The sequence below is a fragment of the Crocodylus porosus genome, unplaced genomic scaffold (assembly GCF_001723895.1).
Source record: "Crocodylus porosus isolate Cpor-Errol unplaced genomic scaffold, CroPor_comp1, whole genome shotgun sequence".
NCBI classification, from domain to species: domain Eukaryota; kingdom Metazoa; phylum Chordata; order Crocodylia; family Crocodylidae; genus Crocodylus; species Crocodylus porosus.
In genome coordinates this window covers 5,324,000-5,342,206 of record NW_017728915.1, presented here as the reverse complement: position 1 = coordinate 5,342,206, position 18,207 = coordinate 5,324,000, and the positions used below count along the sequence as shown (strand labels likewise).

At 45.8% G+C, this 18,207-nt stretch overlaps 1 protein-coding gene across 2 annotated transcripts in view; it reads right to left on the bottom strand.

Annotated features, from left to right (window-relative positions):
• HYDIN (HYDIN, axonemal central pair apparatus protein) overlaps nucleotides 1–18,207 on the bottom strand; it is a 383,645-nt gene that overhangs the window by 66,173 nt on the left and 299,265 nt on the right. Inside the window, exons 34-43 of one of the 2 annotated variants that reach the window (XM_019535579.1) lie at nucleotides 16,106–16,255; nucleotides 14,789–15,028; nucleotides 14,140–14,308; nucleotides 12,269–12,451; nucleotides 9,393–9,563; nucleotides 7,881–8,054; nucleotides 3,041–3,288; nucleotides 2,370–2,507; nucleotides 771–954; nucleotides 152–293 (exon numbers count right to left, since the gene is read on the bottom strand). In XM_019535579.1, the coding sequence (XP_019391124.1) occupies nucleotides 152–293; nucleotides 771–954; nucleotides 2,370–2,507; nucleotides 3,041–3,288; nucleotides 7,881–8,054; nucleotides 9,393–9,563; nucleotides 12,269–12,451; nucleotides 14,140–14,308; nucleotides 14,789–15,028; nucleotides 16,106–16,255 (1,799 nt within the window). The remainder of the gene's footprint in view (nucleotides 1–151; nucleotides 294–770; nucleotides 955–2,369; nucleotides 2,508–3,040; nucleotides 3,289–7,880; nucleotides 8,055–9,392; nucleotides 9,564–12,268; nucleotides 12,452–14,139; nucleotides 14,309–14,788; nucleotides 15,029–16,105; nucleotides 16,256–18,207) is intronic. The other variant, XM_019535580.1, reaches the window with a different exon arrangement.

Sequence of the window (18,207 nt, the reverse complement as noted above, 5' to 3'; positions counted from 1 at the left end):
GGTTATTTCCAGTATCACAGCACAGGGCCATGTTAACAGAAAAGGAACAGAGGGCATGGACCAAAAGATCCTCCCTGGAGATGGGGCAGTGAAGAAGTCCTGTTCTAGGAAGCTAAGCTACTTTGAAGCCATTGAGAAAAAGTTCACAAACCTCCTTTTCCGCTCCCGTAGGGCCTGAAGCAATTCATTATCAAACTGAATTTTCTGTTCCTCAGTGAGGGCATCATATTCTTCTTCATCCATCTCCTGGAGACGAGCCTTTTCTCTTGAAATAGCTTCCTTCTCTTCCCATTCTTCAACACAGAGCAAAGAGAGAAACAATTAACCAGCTGAAACTATAGCTTAGTGTGCAGGATAGACTGAGAGGATCTAAGTTTCTTCTCTGGTAGTAGCTTGTACTCCAGCTAGAGTCCCCAAGAACATGTACCCCTAAAGTTTGAATCCTACAGCATTTACCTTATTACACTACATACATTATGAAATTCAATCCCAGAGCCATCATGGGAGCTACAGATATCAATGCTGGGAAAGGTAGCAGGTTGCTGACATTGTGATGCAAATGAGATATCCAATGAGATGCAGCCCCACCTGGAACACTCTGACTTCCTGTATTTTCATTGAAGAATCAGAATTTTCTGTTTTAAACATTTTTGTGTCTATTCTCAATACAATTTTCCCAGAAAAAGGAAAACAAAAAGTGTTGTGACCAGATCTACTAGAGATGCCAAAACTGACACATGGACGTATGTGTGAGAGCACATCCTTCTTACCTTCCTGCTCTGTCTTGGCCTTCTCCCTGGCTTTCATGGCAACATAATCCTGGAACAGGTTCACAAAGAAGATGTATCGCCGGTTGTTGATGGCTTTGAGTAAGCAGAGGAGAGCAGAAGACATACTATGTGTGAAGAGAGTCTCAAGTCCATCAAATACCACACCCTGATAGCAGTCGCTCAGCTGTGAATAAAGATCAAAAGGGTAATTGAAGTAAATATAAGACATAGAGACACAGTATTCTCATTTGGTAAAAAGACCTGCTTTGATGTGAAAGCACATTAGCAGGCATCATCACTGGCGCATCTTCTAAATTAGTTATTTCATACTCCTGCTGGAGACTGGCGGATGTGGTGTACCTTGATTTTAGCAAGGCTTTTGGTACCATCTCCTGCATCATTCTCACAGGCAACCTAGGGAATTATGGGCTAGATGAGTAGACTGTAAGGTGGACAGAAAACTGGCTGGAGCATCAGGCTCAGAGAATAGTAATCAATGGCTCAATGTCTAGTTGGCAGCAGGTATCAAGTGGCATCCCCCAGGGAGTTGGTCCTGGGGCTGGTTTTGTTCAATGTCTTCCTCAATGACCTGGAAGATGGCATAGAGAGCAGCCTCAGCAAGTCTGCATATGAGACGAAGCTGGGGGGAGTAGTAGATACATTGGAGGGTAGGGCTAGGATCCAGAGGGACCTAGACAAATTGGAGGATTGGGCCAAAATGCATCTCATGAGGTTCAGCAAGGACACAGGCAAAATTCTGCACTTAGGAGGGAACAATGCCATGTACCAGTACAGACTGGGGGCTGACTGGCTGGGCAGCAGCTCTGCAGAAAAAAACCTTGGGGTTACAGTAGATAATAAGTTGAATATGAGCCAACAGTGTGCCCTAGTTGCCAAGAAAGCTAACAGCATACTGGATTGCATTGGTAGGTGTGTTGCCAGTAGGTCAAGGGAAGTAATTATTCTCCTCTATTCAGCACTAGTGAAGTCACATCTGGAGTACTGTGTTCAGTTTTTGGCCCCCACTACAGAAAGGATGTGGACAAATTGGAGAGAGTCTAGCAGAGAGCAACAAAAATGGTGAGGGGGCTGGGGAACATGACTTATGAGGAAAGACTGGGGGGACTGAGTTTATTTAGTTTAGACAAGAGAAGACTGAGAGGAGACTTAATAGCAGTCTTCAACTACCTGAAGGGGGTTTTGAAAGCGGATAGAACTAGGCTATTCTCAGTGGTGGCAGATGACAGAACAAAGAGCACGGGTCTTAATTTGCAGCAAGGGAAGTTTAGGTTAGATATTAGGAAGAATTTTCTCACTAGGAGGGTAGTAAAACACTAGAACAGGTTACCCAGAGAGGTGGTGGGAGCTTCATCCTTGACAGTTTTCAAAGCTAGACAAAGCTTTGGCTGGGATGATCTAGTTGGGGCTGGTCCTACTTTGAGCAGGGTGTTGGATTAGATGACCTCCTGAGGTCCTTTACAACCCTTACTTCCTATGAGTTAAGCTTACCTTGGAAATAACCCATTCTCTTTCTCTCCCCCAAATACAACAGAATCCTGACCAACATCTACCCTTTGCCCAGAGAAAGGCCTGACATACCTGCATCCTCTCCGAGAGGATCTCCACCAGTAAGTCATCAGGAAGCATACAGCTCATCAGGCCAACCTCTCCTGCTACACTGGCACTGATGCTGAGCCGTCGCTGGATAGGAACACTGGGAACTGGGCTGGAGGGAACCTGCAGTGTTCACCACCACAGAAGGAAAAGAAGCTTCAGAAAAACCATGTAAACTAAGCAGTGGTGTTATCATGTGGGCCAGTGTTCATGGGCAGGGCTGTCTTGGGGGGAGGGGGAAGGGCCAATTGGGGTGACCACCCCAGGCCCTGTGCTTTGGAGGGCCCTGGAGAGCCAGGTGGAGCAGCTGCAGTGACTCTGAGCTGCCACCAGCTTCATGGCTCGCCGCTTGACACCCGCTCCCCTGCTGCCGAATCTACCGCCGGCTTCCTTGCATCTGGGGGCAGGGCCCCACACAGGCTAATCTGCCCTTGGCCCTGCACCCTGCTTGGGTTGTCTCTGTTCACAGGGGAGCTGAACAAGACCAACAGGCTTATTTTCATTGGTGAATGCAAAGGACACAATCTCCAGAGAAGAAAGCCCAGTGCAGTAACCCACTGAGCCAGCACAGCTCTGAGGCAGGCTTCTCAGTTTCTCCAACACTGTTAGGAAATGATTGAAAAATCCTTTATTCACTGATGCAGATAGCTCGTTACCTGTGATCCTGTTTGATCTGACTGGTGCTGCTGCTGCTGCTGCTTCTGTGACAGGGATGCATGGCCTTCAGACCTCCCCCTCCCTGTTGCTGTACTTCCCCTATAGCCCCGGGAGGTGACAGACTGTGGCCCAGTTTTACTCTCGGAGCTCTGCTGACTACCCTCTGAAGTGTGCTTGGCCAAAGCCTCAATGCTCAGTCTTGTGCTCAGAGGTGCTGGCACTCCAGAGAGCTCAGTCGACTGACCTGCTAGGATGAAAGACTAGTTCAGCTCCTTGAGGAATAACTCACCACGAACCTGCACAAGAACATCTGCAATGATTACCACTCCTCAAATGTGCAGGAGCCATATGCAAACCCAGTGTGCAGAGGCACTTCATCCAAGTCACCCAAGCTGAGTCTAGTTACATGTTGACTTTGCCTGTCTGCTCACACCAGCCAGTGGAGCTGAGCAAACACATGGGGGAGCATGATACACCCTCCTAAGGGTGATATCTCCCCCAGCAGAGGATGTACCATCCTCTATATCCTCAAGCACTCCAAGAGGGTTAGGTCCATCAAGCACAAGCTTATTATCAGTATCAGGAAAGGCATCCTGACCCTGAAGAAGAAACATCCTTGCCTGAATTTATTTTACTATCAAGCCATAGTATAATGCAGGATGCTGCACTATAAAACAACTTTTGGTGCTCAGATACTATAGTGGGGCACAAAGTAATGAAGTTCTGTACCAAGTAAGTTAGGAGAGTAAATTAAGAGAGTACATTTTGTCAACCTTGCATGGGACCAGGAATCAATAGCCAGCACTGCTTATTATCTGGCCAGAGGGCTGGAGAGCTGAAAGGTACTTCCAGATCAATGCACCTTCCTCCTGCCCCTCTCACACTACAAGAAACAGAATATGTCCCAGCAAGGGGCAAAACAGGGCTAGAGGCAGATCCAGAGTTGGACCAGCAGTATGGCTTCACTCCTTCTTTGGCTGTGCCCCACATGTGCAATGAACTTTCAGCCTACTGGTACTCCAATGTAGCTCCTGCTAGGAGCTCCCCACTGGTCAGTGTGGGCTCCATTCAGAGTTCCTGCTTTCAAGCAGCTGTGGAGCCTGCTGCTCTTCGCTCTTCTCTGCCCTCCTCCTTTCCTGCCACTGAATTCAGATGCAGGGGAAAGGAGGGGGGCAGCAGCCAGTGACTCCATGCCAGTGAGCTCAGAGCTCACAGCACATGTGGAGCTCCATTGAGAGCTGGTGGGAACTCACTGGCATCCAGGATCACAGAGAGGGGCTGTGCAGCTACAGCCCCTTTCACTGTGTGGCACATTTGTAATGAGCTCTCTTCACTGAGCATGTGCTCTACTACTGACATCCCCTCATCAAAATCCTGGATCTACCCATGAATGGAGTTACCTATTTCACTGAAAGAAACCAGTCATCCTTCTGTATTAAAAAGCAAGGGATGGAGCCCAACACCTAAGGAGAAGGACACAGGTGGACCCTTTCAGAAGCACAGAGAGCCCATAACAGATTAGTGCCTATGAAGCTGATATAGCTTATGATGCATTTGTGCTGTGGGTAAACTCATGGCTTTTTTTTGCAAAGATGTCAACTCAGCACCTTACACCAGCCCCAATTCTTTCACTTTGAAGGACAGTTTTCAAGCAGCACTTTTCACTCAGTGTACATCCAGCCCCCTGCTCTAAGCAGGAAAGATAACTGGGGTAACCTGACCCTCAGTTATCTTTCCAGCTTGGTGCAGGGGGCTGGACCCAATGATCTTTGGAGGTCTCTTCTGGCCTTACAATCTAATCCTGCACCCTTCCCCCCGCAATGACAGCTCCATGTCCAATCAGCTCTGAAGGCTCAGAAGCTGAGTAATGCAAAACACACTTGCCAGATGCACCACACTTTTGACAGATACAAGTTACGGGGTAATTCCAATCAAATAAATGGAATTGGGTTCATTCTCAGTGAAGGCTTCATCCTGGAGATGAAAAGAATCAATGACAGATTGATGGCAGTGAAACTTTAAATAGAAGGGAAAGTAATTCACATCATCAATGCATATTATTCACAGGTGGGCTGCAACAAAGCAAAAATAAATATAACATTATAACTACATTAGATGCATCTATAGAAGCTCTTCTGTTTAATGAGAGGCTTGTCTGAGGAGCAGATATGAACACACCTTGATAAATATTGCAGAAAAATTATAAAGATCACAGGGGTTACAAATATGGACAAAAGAATGAGGAAGGAGACAATTTGTTTGAGTATGCAAAGCCCTGTAGTCTGCCATTGATAAATATGCTTTTCAAGAAAAAGGATGAATGCTTAACCATTAACAAAAGTTAAATTGGCTTCATAATGACTAAAGTGATAAAGGAAGTAGAAGATTGTAAAGTGATTCTCAGTGTGAGCATAACGGCCAAACATGGTGTCCTAACTGCTGATCTAGGTTATTACCCTGGGAAACAGTACATTTGAAAGAGAACATAAGGAAAAGATTAAGTGGTGGCAGCTAGATCATGGCAATAAACCAGCACAGCATAACAAAGTCAATTTACAGTCTTATGACTATGAAGAGCCTGTGGTAAATATGCTTTGGGATGAATGCAAGTAGGTTACTTTACACTTGCTAAAAAAGTGTTGGGTAAAACCAAAAAAATAAAGAGAATTAAACAAGAAATACGTTGGTAGAATAGTGAGGTCCAGAAAATGGCCAAAGATGAGAAAGGAGTACTTAGTAAAGCACAAAAATCAGAAAAGGATGTGTATAACAAGGTGCCAGTCCTGGGCCCTGTTATGGTTTGGGCTTGCCAGTCAGACCAAAGGCTGTCTTGGGACTTACCTCGGGGCCCCAGGGTTGTGGAATGGACTCTGGGAGACTGTGGCTGGCCACCCAGAAACTGACTGATTCTAAAGTGGGCGGCTCAGGCATCGCGCTCATGTGCAGCTGGAGTGGACTCCCACTGGCTGCTGGGAGTCCCACTGGAAACTCAAAGGGGCTACCAGCATACAAGCAGATCCCACAGAGAGGGAAAGGCATGAGACTGACTAGGATGGTACAGGCCGTGTGGAGACGTAGAATGGGAGCTGGAGTCAGAGCTGAGACCAGAGCGGGAAGGCTGGAGCCAGAGCTGGGAGGCAGAGCCAGAGCTGGAGCTGACAGGCAGAGCCAGAGCCAAAGCCAGAGCTGGAGGACACAGCTAGAGCCTGATCCAGAGCCAGAAGGCAGAGCTAGAGCCAGAGCTGGGGCCAGAGCTGGAGGACAGAGCTGGGACCAGAAAGCCAAATGGGACCTAGTGGGGAGGTGTGCCTCGAATCCCTCAAATGAATTCCTGTGGCTGGGTTGGAGCAGGAGGGAGCAACAATCCCAGTGAGTGCACATGGACTGGGGGCAATGGGCAAAGACTCAATGGGAAGCCCAGGGAGCACCCAGAAACTGGTGGGTGATTAGGAAATTGGTGGTTGGGACTGTTAATTGACTGTATGGTCTGAGGGGGACACAGTTTATGTTGTAATGCAGGGTGCAGACAGCCTATGTGGATGAGGGAGCACGCCCTTGAAGAAGTAACAGAGGTAATGCCAGGTGAGTTAAACAGGCCAGTGCCTGACAGGGGATGATTGCAAAAAGCCCCAAGGGAAGGATGTCCCATTATGGGTGACAAATTTAAGAAAATTAAGACTTAAACAAAAAAAAGGGGTCCTGACCCAAAGGCAGGAAGAGATGAGGATACCTGACAACAGACTCCCTTTGGAGGGCCAAAGTAGATAAGCCCAGACTGGGGAGCATGGGTGGAACTGTTAAGACTGTAACCAAGACCCATCTGGGAGTAGAAAGGTGCAGGCTATAGGGGAGGAGGAGCCCTGTGAAGAAAAATGTTGCGGCATACCACTGATCATGACTAGTACCGCACCTCCCTTTCCTCTTTTCTAATTGTTTGAACATCAAGGCATAGCAGATAAGTAGCAAGGGAAACTCTGAAGCGAGGAGAGTAAGTGAGTGAGTGAGATGTCCTCAGGACACGTTCTCTTACAATGTGAACAAGTAGTTTATACCATTGTTGCCTGATCTATCAAGCCTTGTGAGCCAAAACAGTGGTGCAGGGCTGGTCCACAGCCAGATGTAGCTTGTGAGGTCAGTCTGTGCCTGGATTTGGCATGTGGGGCCAGCCCTGGATACTGGGTCAGACCCGCAAATTGACCCCACATACCTAATTGGCCCTGGGAGCAGGATTACACCTGTGGACTGGCCCCATACCCTGGACCATGCCATGGACCAGCTCCAATATGCTAGATCTGCTCAATAATAGAGCAGTGCAGAGAAAGTAGTTTTAAGATACCAGCTGCCTTTGACTTAGGATAAGGCTGAAGAAGAAAAAGAAGGAATGCCTAGGTGTGAAGACACAAGAGAGACAGAGATTGTAATTGCCACAATCTGTGTTAGACTATAAGCAGGAACTACATTACGGGGAGTTCTGTGTGTCTAATCCATGATTTTCTTTTTGATTTCAAGGCTCCAAACCCATAACTGTGTTCAACCCTCTCAACTACAGGTAGGAATGTAGCTGAAAATAAAGATTATTTGATACTCCTGCTTCCACCATCTATAGAGTTCTTCTTGGTACCTCCTACACAGGCTTGGTACCTCATACAAAGCTCCCTTCATGCATCTCTAAGTATTTCATAGGCCTTCATGGGTCACTGAATAATTTTTTATAACAATGCGAAGAAAATGAAGGAATGACAGGGCTGTATTACTGAAATGGGATAGTGGTTGTGTCCGCCATTTTTCTGTGCAGCACAGCTGTCTAGCCTTCATGCTTCTGATGTTTGGATTGCTTACCAGCCTCCTCTGCCTCCCGCTGTGCCTGCTCTATGGTGGCCTTGATACACAGCTCCCTTGCGCGAAGCCCTGCTGAACTGCTCCTGTCTGAGATGGCTTCCATTACCACAGAGTCAATGGACAAACAGGCAGTGCTGTAGTGTTTGGCCAGGGTGACAGCTGTAGAAGTCTTTCCTTTAAAGAAAGAAATGCTTCTTTGATGACACTCACTCACATAAGAGCACACTCACATAAGAGCATCTTCATGTAGGAACTTCATATTATGAATAAGTGCTTTGAAATGCTCTTCTGCAGGATTTGCTACCTGTGTAAACAGTGTCCCCAAGTGACTGTCACTTGAACAAGAACTAGCAGGTGCCTCTGGTGTGATGGGCCCTATGGTCCTGAGTCTATTCTCCCTCACACTGGTTATGTGGATAGGGAGGACTTTGATTAATTTCAATGGAGTTATGCCACGAATGGGGCCAGGACAGCAAACTATGACCTAATTAAATGAAAATGCCATTGATATTTCTGGCCCAAATTCAACTGTGATGTAAACAGCAGCTCAAGATACATGCTGAAGCATGGCAGATAAGAAACCAATGCTGCTTGGAAAGTGATGGAACTTTCATCAATCTGGTACTCAGCAGGTATGCAAACATAATGTAAAATACAAACTGTGGGAAAGATGGATGGGGAGGCTCTGTCCTGAAGAAAGGGGGCAACAGCCCTTTCATCTTTATGCCCTTCTATTCCTTGTTTTTTCTCCTAGACATGCAACTAATTCCTTTCTTAGCATACAGGTTTGCTAAATCAGCATGTTACCATTTACAACTTGCGTCTGATGAATTAACACTAGGTGACTTATTTTCCAAACCTATCACATCATCATGAAAAAGGTTACAATGTGTTCACGCCAAGTTAATGATAATACAAACAGGTATAAGGATTTGAATATTCTTCTTTTTAAATGAAAAAAAAATTGCATGTAGGCATACTCTCTCTGCTCATTTTCAAGAGATATGGCCCTACAGCTCCATTGTTTTAATGAGCTATGTCTGCAGCTCCTCACAGGTTATACAACAGGTTCTGTACATCTTACCTTCAGCAGAAGCAGCGTCCTACGCAATTTGTATCACTGTCTTTCTAGGTGCTAACTAACATCAAATCCTAAGCAGTCAATCCTGGCTAGAAACTTCCTTTTCCCTAGAAACATGCACTCTGATTTCTATCACAGATATTAATGTCAATCAGGACTATATTAACATTAGTGGAGTTATGCTGATGTAAAATAGGTGCGAGAAGAGAACTGGGCTGAGAGGCCTAACATTTGATCTCAGACTAGGACTAGTAATAAGTCTTCTGCCCTGCTATCACCAGCTGGAAGGCCAATTTTCCACACAGCTCCAAGCTGCCTGAAGAAGACAATCATAACATATAAGAAATGTACCACTGCCTTCATTTCTACTCCCTCATCCTGTCTCCTTATGGTTAGAAAATGGTCCTTCAGGAAGGGAACAGTTTGTGTACCTGTAAGAGGAGCTCCATGGACTATAATGACAATGCCTCTGCGGTTCCTGGCTGCGCGGCCTTCTGGAGAGATGTCAATACCAAGGTGGCGAGCTATGGCCCTGGATACTGGATTATTGTCTAATTCTCCCACTGCCCTTTGGCAGCTACCATCAATGCTTTGCCAATTCTCTGTAGCAAAGAAACAGAGGTTAAAAATAACCCTCCCATTTCCCAGTGGCTTGGATCTTTCCTCCTCAGTCCCTGACAGCGCACTCAAATATCTGGGAAATTCCTTGGGGAAAGGAAATCCAGCAAATTAGGAAATTCCAGTGGGACTAGAGCTACATTGTAGCTGATCAGGCAGGCCAGTCTGGGACAAGTACCAAAGCAGGCACATCTGCAGTGCGCCACCAGCTAAGTAACTCTGCCCCGGTTTAGGAGCAGTGATCAATGAGCATCCTGATTGGCTTCTGAGGGGGCTGCCTAGCATTGGACTTAGCTGGGGCACAGGTTTCCAGGCCAGTCAACAGTTTTGACTCAGTCTGCTGTGGCAAGACTCTTGATTCCTGCTATCTCTGTTTTTTCCTAGTTCCTGACCCTGGCTTTCGCTTTTCCCTGGATTCTGGCTCTAGAATTCCCTTTCAGACTTGTTTCCTGATACCTGGCTTGATTCAGTGCTTGAATTTTGCCCTGTAGATTGCCTGCCTGCCATGGTAACTTGGTTTCTGGTTTTCTGGACCCTGACCTGACCTGTGTACTGGACTTTGCCCCCAGATTTCCCTCCACACTTGGGAACTTGGCTTCTGAACTCTGACCCAGCCCCTGACCCTCGCCTTCCCTCAGGGGCCTATATGCCCTAACCCCTATCATGCACTAAGGACTTCTATTTGTCTTCCCTAAGCACGTATAATTCTGTGAACTCAGGCATTTGTGTGCTCCTATTAGAACAAAGGCTCACCAGCATGAGCATCTTGGGTGCTGGAAGCTTAGCAAACAGACTGATAGAGGGGGGAAGGAACAGTTGCATTGTCTGTCATGAATACTGTCAAACACACATTTTCCCAGTTCTCTGCTCAGTAACTCCTAGAGTGCAGGCAGAAATGGCTTCACTCTCCCTATGGGGTTGATCCTAGGCAGTCTGCAATGTAATGACTAGATACAATTTAACAGACACTCTCTGCACTCCTAGAGGCAGGAACTGAAAGTGATGACCAATATGGGGGTGCGAAGCAGGCCCTACTCAATTCGGATTTGGATTTGGCCCAAATCAGGGACAGTGGTTTGATTTGTTGATTCCAATCACTGTCCCCAATTTGATTTGGCCAGACCTGAATCTGAAGATTTGATGTTGATTTGGAGAATCAGTGATTCAGACACAGACACAGCCTTAAAATTTTTTTCTATATACCTTGAGGTACCAGGCACAGGTCGTGATTGCTGTGATGCTGGAGCGCATGGAGCATCCCATTCCATGTTTTCAGCTACAAACCTGGAAATGGACCAGAAGTACTTCCAGCCCACTTCTGGGTCTGCCAGGGAGCACACTGGAGGGGCCTCCTGTGTTCCTGTGGGACGCTCCATCCTCCCCAGCATTGCAGTGATCACAAGCTGCCTGCTACCTAGAGGTATGTAGAAAAAACGTTTAAAGCTGTGTCTATGTCCAAATCTCCGAATCTTTCTAAACTGATTCGGAGAGTTCCAATTTGATTTGGAGAGATTAAAAGGTCCTCTGATTCAATTTGGATTTGGATATTCGGCCACCAAATCAGGCCAAATCTCCACCAGATTGAATTAGGGACTGAAGCTTCACAAAGCCCTAATGACGAAGCTATTATGCTGTGAGAGTCAAACTCTGGAGTGCCTGAAGGTATCCTGCATAGCCAAATAGTTTCTAGCATGCAGCTCTCCTCCTTTTCTTCAGTGTTTTCTTTTGCTGAGTCATAAATATCACACAAGAAGATCTGACTGTAAAAGATATTTCATGGCCCTTCTCCCAGTTAGCTGGAACACTTGCAAAGAACTGCTTCCTTTCTCATTATGTCCCTATTCCTTCCCTTATTAGGAAGGCAATTCCACCATAAAGCCCCTGTTTCTCCCTTTAATGAATGTGACATGGTAAGCTATTGCCCTATAAATGACAGTGAAAGGTATCTCCCTGGCTATAATGTTCTTCCCTGCCAGGCAGGAGACTTCTATTTAATTTCTGGCTTTTGTGTCACTCTCCCAGTGTCTGGGGTCAGGTATGATGTCAAAGCTAGGCTAAGGCATAGGTGAGCAAGAAAAATGTGCTTTGTATTGTTTAATAGTGATTCTTTGGGCCAACAGAACAGTGCTGAGATGATGGAGCTAAGGAGGAGTGTCATACAGGCCTTGTGAGCAAATAAGCGCCTGTACCCTTAAAAGAGAAGAGGGGTTAAATGGAAGGAAATGGAAAGATTATGCAGGATCCAGCAGAGGCACTGAGGACCTAGTTCAGGAGAAGGAGGGTGACAGTAGGCCACAAGGATTTCCAGACAGATGTGCAAAACTGCACAGTAAACTTAGCTGAAATATTCTTCAGGAACAACTACCTCTATCTGTCCAGCTGTGAGCCCAGATACAGCAGAACAGACATGATTTTAATGTGTGAGGGTTAAGGCTGGATTTCAGGAGCTCCTGTATTTTTGAACAGAGGAGTATGCAGGATCAGGGGGGAGAGCACCATGTTGGAGCTAGCAAAACCACTTCTATCTAGGAGTTATGGCCAATGGATCTAGGGCTCTCCAGCCCAAATATCCAAGCTTGAAACAAAAGGGAGGATTTAAGGCCTAGTGATGTTCAGAAAGGGACCAGTATGAACAGGTGTGGGAGGACTGAGAAGAGATTGGAGGGAGGAACTGCCTAATACATTTTACCTTTTTCAAAATCCTCCTCTTCATCATCATCTTGTTCAAGTTTAGAGTCTTCCTTGTGGATTCGACTCTCCTCAACGAGGGAGGCAGAGCGAATGACCGAGGCACAGAAAGAGGCAGTATGCGCGCTCTCGGAAAGGTAGTGCTTCGCTCCATGCTCTGACTGAGACAGGCTATCTTCATCATCTGCTCAGGAAGAAAGATGCAGAGGCAGAAAGGGAGGTAAGGAGAGGATAAACACATGCAGATAAAGCTGTTCTTTGCTGTTCATCACTTTGCATTTCTTATCTGCATGTGTAAGGGTAGGTTTGAGGGAGGGCCCTGGTCTTACACCAGAATTTCACCCTTGAGGCTTTATCGCTGGGTGCTGGGCAAAGATGAAATACAGCAGCAGGTGTGACAATGGCTGCTTCGAATAGAGGGTTTTTCACTGTCCACAATCTACTCCAAATCTTCACGTAGTCATGGACTTGAAAGCCAGAATGGGAACATTCATCTAGTCTGATACTTGGCACTGTACAGGACAGAGAGTTTCACCTTACTATTCCTACATCAAGGCAAATAACTCATGGTTCAACTGGAGTGTATTTTTAAAAATGTATTTATTATTTAGTAGCATTTGTCAGGTAGTCTGTAGAGCAAATTTCAGCCTCTGGCTTTTCCCCTTACCCCAAATTGATCACTTTGACCAGCTACTGTTCTTGTGTGACTAATCATCAAACTCACATGACATAGTTTCTGCTTCTGTTATGGGTAACTGAAACTTTTACTTCTCTTGAATAGCAATGCAAAATGATGAATAGCAAATAACAAGCCTTGCAAAAGGAATTTTTGGGCAGATTTTTTGTCAGTGATAATATTAAGCAACCATCTGAGATTTGTAGATGTTTTCACGCAGACCTATAAGTTGTCCTAACATTCATAAGCAGCAAAGGGTATGATCCTAGGAATAACAGTAACCCTAACTCAGTTTTTAATTTGTAAACATAATCACACTAAGCTTTTAAAATACCACCTCTATTTCCTGTGCTACACAGAATATTCACTGACCAAATCTGTGGACCAGATCAGCAAGTAAAATAACTGTTATCCACTGTATACAGTAAGTACACTTATAAATCAGTGACATCCTACATATATCAGATTTTTTTACTTTTACAATAATTAGCTTCCGTTTCAGACCAGGAGAGATGGCTACACATAGAGCAATCAGCCTCTAGTTGAGCCGAACTGTAGTACTTTTTAGGGTGTGAACATAATGGAGAAATACATGAGAGAGACTGCTTAAGCCTGCTTGTCTGAATCCTCACAGAAATTCAGGGAGGATTCAGTTGACAACTGTGGTTCTGTCTCATCAGGATTCAATGTAATGCTCAGTGCAAAAGTCCAATCTCAGCAGACATGAAATACCTCACCCAGTCTCCAGCTATACCCAAAGATTTCTACAAGGCCAGGCATTCATGGGCCAGACCCTGCTCTCAACTGCTTTAACCACAGGACATAAGGAACAGTAACTTCAGTGGAGTTACTCCAGATTTACACTGGTATAATAAAGCAGATGCAGCATGAGCCTTTGGTCACATCCAGGGAAATCTGTCTATGGAGACTCACCTGTAAGTCAGAGCAAAGTCAGGCTCACTGTATCCAGGGCTCACTTTTTGAATGACTCAGTGCTAGAGACAAGGACAACCACAGAAAGCTAGTAATGTAGTATATTAGCATGGACAGCTGGGATTCACTAGCCAGCCTTTTGCACTGCATTAAACCCTCAACCTTCAAGATAATCCTAGACACGGTGGAGGTCAATGTCACACAGTTCTGTTTCTTAAATTTCTACAAGAAACTGCCCTTTCCCCTTGGTTGAAAGTCCTCACCATTCTCTTGCTTTACTGCCTCCACCATTTTGGTTTTAGCCTGCTCATCTTGTATCTTCTTCTGTTCGTTGTAACACTCCAGCACTTCTGGAGGAAGTTTTTCACCTGGGATGCGAGGCGGCAGGAGCAAGATATTATGGGAATCATAGCCTTTCAGCATTCGCAGAATCTAAGGACAAAAAACACCCCCAACAACATAGGTATAGGACAGCTTTCAAGAATCTGTTTTGTTCTTCTGTACCAGGAATTTCCCAAGCCTCAAAAAGAGCACAACGACTTGCCCTCTGCAAGCACCCCCCTTACCCTATGTTGCCAGGCACATGAGACATATCCCAGTGGCAAAACAAAAGTTCAGCATGCAAACTACTTCTACCAGTTCCAAACTACTTTTCCAAGAGGTTTCAGTGCCACAGAGCAGCAGGGAACACACCCAGAATACTGCACAGAGGGATAATCTAAGGGAGTTTGAGGACAAGCAGTAAAACAGAAATATCCCTGGAGGCCACAATCATAGCTCCCACCCCACAGTTCCTCTCCCACTAAGTTTGACATTGTACTAGTTGGTCTTGTTTAATAAAGAATGGGAAACTTCAGAAATGCTGGAGAACTGAGAGGTGTTAGCTAGCAATAAGATGCCCTCTCCTCTCACCTTCTCCTCAGCCAGGTACTGCTGGTCAAACTCCAAGGAATAGAACTCAATGGGAAACTTGCAGGGGTTTTTTACTACCACCTCTGCCTCATCACCAATGCTATAAGGCAGCATGGGCCCCAACTCAAGCACTGAGGGGTTAAACTCCAGACGTGGCTCCAGGCCATGCCCAGAGACCAGCAATGGCAGGCGTTGGCTGCTCTGGGAAATGTGAACTGTCAACTGGGTGCTGTAAAACCTCTGAGAAGAGAAAGAGAAACCCATGAGATTCCTTCACATTTCTTGTTTAAAAAAAATACAAGATGACACATAAGGCTCAAAACTGCCATTACTGTACACAGAATCAAGTTCACTCAGATCAACTGAGCTGCATCCTTTGGCTTGCACCAATGGTGAATCTGGCCCAAAGTGCACAGTATTTGCATTTATGCTCATCTTAGTTGCAGGACCAATTATGACATCTAGGTCACAGATAGCTTAGATAGCTGAGGCTTAGGGCAAAGACAAACACAAGATGACATTCCATGTGTTTTCCATTTAGCACTGGGTGAAGGCATAATTGTGAACTGGCACATAAACTAAAAATACCTTGGCGTGAAAAGCTCAGGTGCCAGATAGCTTTGGGATAGATTTACCGCTTCCCAAAAGAGCTCATATGAGGTTACACTACCTGATCTTAATACCCGATACAGGTGTTTCACACCAAAATAAGAGCTAGCATAGGGCAGATTATTCCACTACTGACTCCACACCCTGACAATGACGGCAGGTTATTGATAGAGTTGGGATACTGGTTTAGTTGGGCCTCTCATCTGAATGAACCCAGCCATTCCTGTGTTCCCATGTATATGCAGCCAGTCCAGCAAGCTGCTCTCAAGAAGCCTAGGAGGGTGTTAATGGGTAGGGAAAGGACCAAGTATGGGGAATGACTTCTCTTCATGGGATTTCCTTGATTAAGGGAACAGCTTGAGGGCTGTTGAAAGGATCATCAGGTGAATTTTGGGTCAGCCTTAAGGGAGAAGAGTTTACTAAGGGACCAGAAGGGCAGCACTAGGTCAACGTGTGAATGCTCCCCCTGTTATAAAAGCCATAAAAAGAAGAGTCATATGACACAACAATACTTTACACTCCCCTGCAAAGTTAACCTAGTGGTTTCAAAGTACTTTATGGAGACAAGTATGGAGGGGGAAATGAGGCCATGCAGTGCAGCAGTGGCAGAGATGGAACTAGGCCCTCTCCCTTACTCCCAGTCTGACATTCTAATGACAGCACCACACTGCCCACCTCATCTCTGAGGAACACTAGAGCCAATCTTACCTCTTCTGCTGGGGCAAACTTGACCTGTAGATTGAGTCGCTCCCCTGAAGCAAGAATTCCAGAGGAGGGGATGACCTCAAAGATCCGCGGCTTAGACTTGAACTCCTGGCGCAGCTTCCGCCGTAGGCTCAATGGCAAATGTTTGTCTACCTGCTTGCCCAAAACCAACCAGTAAGATACTCTATTTCAGCATAGTCATTAGCTATAGCATCTTATTCAGGATGTCACGTACAGAAACAAACAGCATAGGTGTGATTTTCAAAACAGAGTAGGGCACTTAGGTACTCAATCCACATTTGTTTCAGTGGGAAGTAAGCATCTAAATCTCTTTGAATATCTCAGTTCACTATATAAAGTCAACAAGATTTGCTGAGTCAGCCTCTTAACACCTCAGAGAGGACAGGCATCGTGTAGCGAAGGGCAATAACTCCTTCTGTGGGCATTCTGAAACAGTTTGAAAGAAAACTTTAGAAAGAATAATAATGAAACTGAGTTCATGTTGGGTTTCCTATAGACAACACATGGCATTTTCCCACTTCTCCCTAACTTGAGCTGAGCAATTCATTCTCTCTTCTCCTCTCTGAAAGGAAACTGCTTTGGGAGAGGGGGGCTGTAAGGAACATCCATTTTCACCCCATAAAGCTGGTCCTTGCTTTGCCATAGCTGGTGCTACACAGCATCACAAGACACTTTCCTCCCAATCCCCTGGTGTTGGGTATGGTGTTTGCGCTGTGCTTCCAGCCTGTTCAGGTTTGAGAAGTAATGCACCAGGCTTAAGAACCAAATACTTCCCTGTTCCCAGCACAGAGCTGGATGGGACATAAGATCATAAGAAAGTAGGGCTGAAAGGGACCTCACAAGGTCATCTAGTCCAGCTCCCTGCTTAAGGCAGGACTGTCCTGGACTAAACCATCCCAGCCAAGTGTCTGTTCAAGTTCCTTACCATTTTCCAAAAATGGAGATTTCAGTTTCTCTAGGCAGCCTGTTCCAATGCTTAACCACCCTCATAGTCAGAAAGTTCCTCTCAATCTCCAACCTAAATTTTCCCTGCTGCAGTTTGAGGGCACTGCTCCTAGTCTTGTCCTCTACTGTCACAGAGAAAAGTCAAAACTGGACACAATACTACAGCTGAGGTATCATCAGTATTGAACAGAGCAGAAGAATCGATTTTTTTTGATTTGCAAGTGACACTACTATTATTACAGCTTAGTAGACTGTTGGCTTTTTTGCAACAAGAGCCCACTGTTGGTTCAAACTCAGTTTATGGTCTCTACTATAATCCCCAGGTCCTTCTCTGCAGCCAATCATTCCCCAGCCTGTATTTGTGCATGCAATTGCTGTATTCTGTCTCTAGTGAAGGACTTTGTACTTGTCTTTGCTGAATCTCAACTGATTGACTGCAGACCATTTTTCCAGTCTATCCAGGTCATTCTGGAAGCTGGACACCTTCAAGCACATCTGCGATGGGCCGGCTTCAGGGATGATGCTCAAGGGCAACCAGCACAGTTTCGTTAGGGGCAGGTCACGTCAGACCAACCTGATTGCCTTTTATCATCAGGTCACAAAAGCACCAGATGCAGGTGTCACCATGGACGTAGTCTTTCTGGACTTCAGCAAGGCCTTTGACACCACCTCCTACCCCATCCCTCATTAAAAAACTAGGCGACTGTGGCATTGATGCCTACACAGTCAGATGGATTGCAGATTGGCTCAAGGGTCACACTCAGAGGGTGGTGGTGGACAGGACATATTCGACCTGCGGGGAAGTGGGCAGCGGAGTCCCCCAGGGCTTGGTCCTTGGGCCTGCACTGTTCAATTTCTTTATCGGTGATTTGGACAACAGGGTGAAAAGCAACCTGTTTAAATTTGCTGATGATAGCAACATTTGGGGTGAGGTGAGCATGCTAGTAGGGAGGGAAAGACTGCAGCAAGACCTGGACAGGTTATAGGGGTGAGCTAACAAAAACAGGACGCGCTTCAATACTGACGAGTGCAGGGTGCTGCACTTGTGCAGTAGTAACCAGCAGCACACTTATAAGATGGGAAACTCCCTTCTTGAGAGCACGGAGGCAGAAAGGGATCTTGGAGTCATTATTGACTCC